This window comes from Lepisosteus platostomus, chromosome 21 (genome assembly GCF_059453375.1).
Source record: "Lepisosteus platostomus isolate fLepPlt1 chromosome 21, fLepPlt1.hap1, whole genome shotgun sequence".
Classification (NCBI taxonomy): domain Eukaryota; kingdom Metazoa; phylum Chordata; class Actinopteri; order Semionotiformes; family Lepisosteidae; genus Lepisosteus; species Lepisosteus platostomus.
This window is the reverse complement of record NC_142631.1, coordinates 2,083,339-2,089,338: the sequence shown is the minus strand read 5'-3', so window position 1 is coordinate 2,089,338 and position 6,000 is coordinate 2,083,339. Positions and strand designations below refer to the sequence as shown.

The window sequence follows — 6,000 nt, the reverse complement described above, 5'->3', positions numbered from 1 at the left end:
AGCCGTTCCCCCACTAAACCAGTGAGACCTCAATCTGTGTAGACCCCCCTCGCTTCTTTGTCACTTTTGGACCGTTGCTTGCTGAGTGGCTTCTGCTAATACGTTCTTTAAAAACAAACAAACAAACAAAAACATACCGTAGTTTATTTGGCGAGGGCTGTCGTCCGGAACGGCGGCGATAATGACGTCTCTACCTGCCAGGAAGCCCGCACGGTGACTCGGTGGGGCCTTGGTCGCCGAGACAGCGAGTCGCCCGCAGCGAGCGGTGTGGGTTTCGAGAGAGAGCACAGCACAGCACAGCACGGCTGTAATAATTAGGAGGAGTGCTGGGGGGGTAGATAAAACCGTTAATTGCCTCTTCTTGAAACGCTGTTTATATGCAGGGAACAAGCTGTTCTCGTTCTCACTTTGACTTCAACCCCTCCCTCCTACAAGGATACGTGTGTTGTTTTTTTCACAATATTGTTAAACCGATCCCTTGCGACGCTCATCTGGATTCGTTGCGCCAACCGATATTTTCGCTGCTGCTGGCGGCGCTGGGTGTCCGGCTCGTAAAAGACTTGCTGTCGTGTCGGAACTGGGGTGTATGGGGGGGGGGGGGGGGGGGTCAGCCCCCTGCCCCCCCCCACCTCCACCGGTGCTCCAGCACCGTGATCTGTGATTCAGCTTTTCCAGAGCGTCAGATTTTAAAAAGCATCATTAGTCCCGCAGCCCTGCCGCGCATAGGGGAACACCAGCATGCTAGATTTTTATTAACCAAACGTGCACGGTTTTCAAATGCGCATAATTTTAGACGGCAATTTAGAAAAAAAAACTCCTCCACTTACAGCCTTGAGCATACGCCACAAGGCTTTTAAAACAACCCCAAACCTCACGGGGAAACTGGTGCAAGGCCTCTTAAGACATTAACACCTGTCTTGGAGTCCTTACACTCCTGGTTCGGTTGAAAAACACTTAGGAGAGGAAGGCTTTCAAAGGCGCTACTTAAAACCCAGGCATGTAAATCGCACCTCCGTCTCTCAACGGCGTGGTCCTGACGAGTGGATGCACAGGACGAGAAGTGTACATGCACACGAAGAGTGAATCAGTTATATAACCACTTATAAAACACATTCCACTTGAGCCACCTCCAAATGAGAGGACGCTAATTTTAGCAAAGGCTAACGCATGACATTACCCTCTCTGTGCTGAGAAACGGACGAGCCGGCGCCGCCACTTTCGGGCTAATCGTCAGATAAATTGCGCCTTCTGTCAATGAGCTCGACCGAGGCAGCCGACTGTGTTGTAATTAACTTAAATCAAGGTGGGAGGTGATGGGCGGGCCTCCCCCCCTACACACACACTCCAACAAACACACAAGTGTGTTGAAACGGGCGCTTTGAGTGTCGGCGCTGACGAACAAGAACGACCGTTTTAACGTGTTTGTCTGAGACAGATGCGACGGGGGGGGTCTTTTAAAAAAAAACTCAAGTTGAATGTACTTTTCTCTAAAATATCTCGGCTGTTTACGTCTACTATGTTGGACTTTTATTTTTAAACCCCCCAAAACCCGCGGCGCCAATGACGGCCGCAACTCCGGGGTGAGTAGGCCTCCCATTGTATATCGCCGGTCCCTAGGCAACGCGCACTCACGCCGGGCTGCGTCATTTCCTGTTGGGGAGAAGGACTCGGGAGCCGGGAGCTGCGCTCAGCCGGGAGAGAGCCGAGCGGTGCGGGAGCGAGCAACAGCTTCCCGGCTGGACAGGACGGCGCGAAATCCGGCACAAACGTCCAATAAGTCCCCTTGCATTCAGGCTGTAAGACCGACCCTCATCCGTGGTGTGTGTCGTGTGGATATATATATATATTTGGAAAAACAAAACGGGTCTTGTTTAAGGGGGGAAGGAACTCAGCTCGGCACCGCAGACTCGGGTTCACGGTGTGCGCTGTTTTTTCCTCTCTCCGTCTGCTCCGACGTGTCACACCGCAGGGCTGAGACTCCGGAGGGAACGATTCTCCGGTTTCTCCTCTCTCCTCCCCCCCCCCTCCTCCTTTCAACCTCCGGAGTTGTGCAGAAATTACGGAAGAAAAAGTTCGGCAGCTTGATCTCTGCCCGTCGCCCCGGGGTGGTTGGTGGAGGTGACGGCGGGGTAGCTCCGTGGAGAAGCTCCCCCCGTGACCCAGCCGGCGGGTCCCCGTCTGATTTCAAGAGCAAAAACGTGCTTCGGCCCCGGCTTGTGCGGCGCAGGTACTTGCGGGAGACGGAGGGAGACACTTCTCGAAGGGCCGGTGTTTTTGGCGGAGCGACCAGTGGGGGGATATTCGTGGTGTCGCTCGGAGAGAGAGCAAGTTGCCTGGGCTGAAGGAAACTTTGTTGTTGTTGTTGTTGTTGTTGTTCGGGTGCTCCGCATTTCTCTCCCCGGGGGGGTGGCTTTCCAGGAGGAGATGTTTGTTTTGTTGTGTTTATGACGGACGTGCACAGACACCGTCGCCGGGACCCTGTGTGTTGAGTTTCGGCTCCGCTGGAGTCCGTCTTCACCCGACACCGCTGCGCTGCCTGCTTACCAGCCTCTGGGCGAAGGATTAAATTCGTGCGGCCGCCGAAAAGGAAGGAAGGAAGGAAGCGAGCGAGCGAGCCGGGAAGGAAAACAAAACAAGCGGCTTTTTCCCCCCCACCACGATGGGTCTCCGCTCCGTCCGTCGCCGGCGATGTGGCACTCCGTCCTCGTAACGCCCCGACCCGGCTCGGTTCCGAGGATGAGCACGGATCTGGAGCGCCTGTCGCTGACCTCCTCCTCGGCCAGCTCGGTGGGCTCCGGCTCCGGCGGCGGCCGCTCCCTGTCGGCCAACGTGCGGAAGCTGCACCGTGCCCTCAACCTGCTGCTCAGCGAGCCGGAGCGGGAGCAGTTCATCCACTGCCTCAACGTCTACCACTCCAAGCGGAACGTCTTCGACCTGGTGCAGACCCTCAGGGTCATCCTCCACACGCCCAGCAAGCGGCAGCTGCTGCCCATGCTGCGCCTGGTCATCCCCCGCTCGGACCAGCTGCTCTTCGACCAGTACACCTCCGAGGGCCTGTACCTCCGGTCCGAGCTGCTGGCGAGCAACGGCAGCCCGGAGACCCCCGGCCACGCCGCCTCCGCCTCCGCCGCCGCCGCCGCCCCCCGGCCGGAGCCGCTGCCGCTGCGCGCCTCGCCGGACAGTTTCAGCACCAGCAGCGAGGGGACAGCGCCCGCCCTGCCGCCTCCGCCGCCGCCGGGACGCGCGTCCCCGCAGGAGCCGCCGGGGGAGCTGCGACAGGTGTCGCTGAGGCGCAGCAAGAGCCACGAGGGTCTGGGCTTCAGCATCCGGGGCGGCTCGGAGCACGGCGTGGGCATCTACGTGTCCCTGGTGGAGCCGGGCTCGCTGGCCGAGAGGGAGGGCCTCCGGGTCGGCGATCAAATCCTGAGCGTCAACGACAAGGCGTTCGAGAGGGTCACCCACGCCGAGGCTGTGAAGGTGGGTGAGACTCGCTCGTTCGCTCCCTGCCGTGCCCGCCTCTTCGTCTGCCTGGGCCTGCAGAGCTTGGCCCTGGGGACCGTCGTGCCGCAAGCGAGCACAGAAACTTTTGATTTTGTGCGTGTGTGTGTGTGTGTGTGTGTGTGTGTGTGTGTGTGTGTGTGTGTGTGTGTGTTATCGCCTTCGGAGGCAAAATGGTGTCGGGGGGGGTCATGAAATAAGGCTTCAGGGTCTTGCAGGAACTGAAACCCCCAGGCAGTGAGGGTTGAGGGTGCGAAATTCTCACCCCAGCCCAACGCTCACCACTGCCTCCTTTTGGCTGTGTGGAATTGAGTGTTGTGGGGGGGTCTCATTCGATCTTGAGCAGGAGTCTGGACCAGGATCGGTGTCGTTTTTTCCGCTCTGGGCGCTTAGCGGTGGTTTCTGGGTGGAGGGGCTCACTGGAAGGGGTGGGGGTGCTGCTCTTGGCCCCCCGAAGACCTCGGGGTTCGCAGTCTGCGGCCCCTGCGCCGCCCTCTCCGGCACTGAGCCCCTGGTTGTGAGGGGGGGGCCGGCTGGCTGAGGAGGAGCTTAGGGGAGGGGCTCCCACCACTGTGATGAGTACTGCAGGGCTCCCACAGGCCTCGGCACCTTGGTCTCTTAAAAAGACCCGTCTGGACCACTGCTGCAGCTGCCTGGACGGGACAAAAGATGGCCTTTACCACTCATGGCCTCCTAATAACCCCCCTCTCTGAACTGGCTTCGTCACTCTGCTCTCCTCCCCACTGAGAGCTGGTGTGTGTGGGGAGCGGACTGGCGCGTCATCCAGGTGGGGGGCTGCACACTGGTGGTGGTGGAGGGGATCCCCATTACCAGTACGGCACTTTGAGTGGAGAGTCCAGAAAAGCGCTATACAAGTGTAAGGAATCACCGTTTAGTAAATTTCCCAAAAGAACAGCAGGAGGATTCCTTTGAGAAAAGCACTGACATCCGTTCTCCAGTTTAAACAGGAGGTGTGTGAATCTGCATTAGGGGGGTCAGCCGTGTGGTTGAAGCTCATCGGTGAGCTGCGAACTCACCCAAACGGGCCCACCGGGTCAGATGTCCTGCTCTCGCTTGCAGCCATGCTTGTGCCGGATCGGGAGGCGGTTTTCCGAATGAAACGGCACCACGCTTTAACGAAAGCCTCTCGGACACTTCCCGTCGGCGAGCGTGGTGGGGCGTGCCCAAATCCCAAGGGGCGTGGGGTTTGTGTTTTTTTCCGGGAGGTGTTGTGATTGGCGTGCCTGGCTGCCGCCTGCTCGGATGAGAGAAAATCCCAAGGCAGAAGCAGCTGGGGGGTTTGGGGTTTCCGGGGCTCCCAGATTTCCTGTCAGCGGGGTGTAGCAGCCCTGACGCGCCGGTGTGGTCGTCCCGTGTCGCTCCGGGCTGCTGTGGGCCCTCCCTGCTGCCCGTTCTGGCGAGGAGGTGTTCAGTGCTGGTTGGCGGACTCCAGTTTTTCCCAGGAGGAATGACGGGCCTGCGTTTGCTCGCTTGGCACAGGGGCGCCCAGTCTGTGCGATCTCGTTTTTTCGTCCCCTTGCTGTGTCGTGCTGGAGGGAAGACTGTGTTGGCCTCCGCTGGCTGTGAAATCCAGGCTTTGGCCTATTTCTCTTGGTGTCAGCTTCAGGCGCAGACTTAATTCATCCAGCAGCGAACGGGCAGCGTCGAGTCTCATTCCTCCCACTGTAGGTCTTGGCTCTTGATTTATGCTTTGAGACGGAGTCTGTAGTTTTGCTTTTTACTGAGCATTTATCCCCTGTTCTTTTGTAAAAGAGCGGCCCCGGTCTTGTGCGGCCGCCACCAGGTGCACAAATGGACAGAGAGCTCAGGTACTGTATACGGGATGGGATCACTGTCAGAGGAGTCAGTCCTGTCCTGTTCTCGTGACCCTGAAGCTCCCTCTGACTGCTGGGTGCCATTCCAGCAGAGGCATTTACTTAATTAATTTTCCTGAGCCCTCGATTGATCTATTTATCATCTTAAATCCTTTCTGTGTTTGAGCGACAGGGGATGGGGGTGCAATTAAAATGAACCCTGAGCAAGACCAGGTGGAATTCAATGAATGAGCCTGTACAGTATATCACCAAGAATCATTGCCTGGTGTGTGGTTGCCACAGTGTTATTTCTACCTGTTTGTGTGTGTTTGTTCACCTTTTAATTGATAATCCATTAGAAGCCTTTGGAACAGCAGTGTTACCACCTTGTAGCTTGAGCTTGTCAGGTTTGAGAGGTCGAGCAGGGCTCGGCCAGGTTAGTACTGGGACCGCTAAGCAAAACCAGGTTGCTGCTAAACGTGGTGGTGTTTGTGGACCAGTAGGTGGTGCTCTTTCCTCGGAACCAGAATTTCCTCAATGTGGTGACTGGAGACACTGTGCTGTAGGAGGCACCCTCATTTGAATAAGATGTTAAACAGAAGTCCTATATGATGGGTCATTAAGGATCTCCCCCTACCCCTGTTCTGCAGCGCAGGGGGGGGGCGCTGTGTGTCCCACAGGTGGGGGC

The 6,000-nt window shown here is 57.4% G+C and overlaps 1 protein-coding gene across 3 annotated transcripts in view; it reads left to right on the top strand.

Moving 5' to 3' along the window:
* Nucleotides 1-674: 674 nt before the first annotated feature.
* whrna (whirlin a) overlaps nt 675-6,000 on the top strand; it is a 50,324-nt gene continuing 44,998 nt past the window's right edge. The window contains exon 1 of one of the 3 annotated variants that reach the window (XM_088614846.1): nt 675-3,477. In XM_088614846.1, the coding sequence (XP_088470972.1) occupies nt 2,689-3,477 (789 nt within the window). In that variant the 5' untranslated portion in view covers nt 675-2,688. The remainder of the gene's footprint in view (nt 3,478-6,000) is intronic. The other 2 variants (XM_088614845.1, XM_088614844.1) reach the window with 2 other exon arrangements.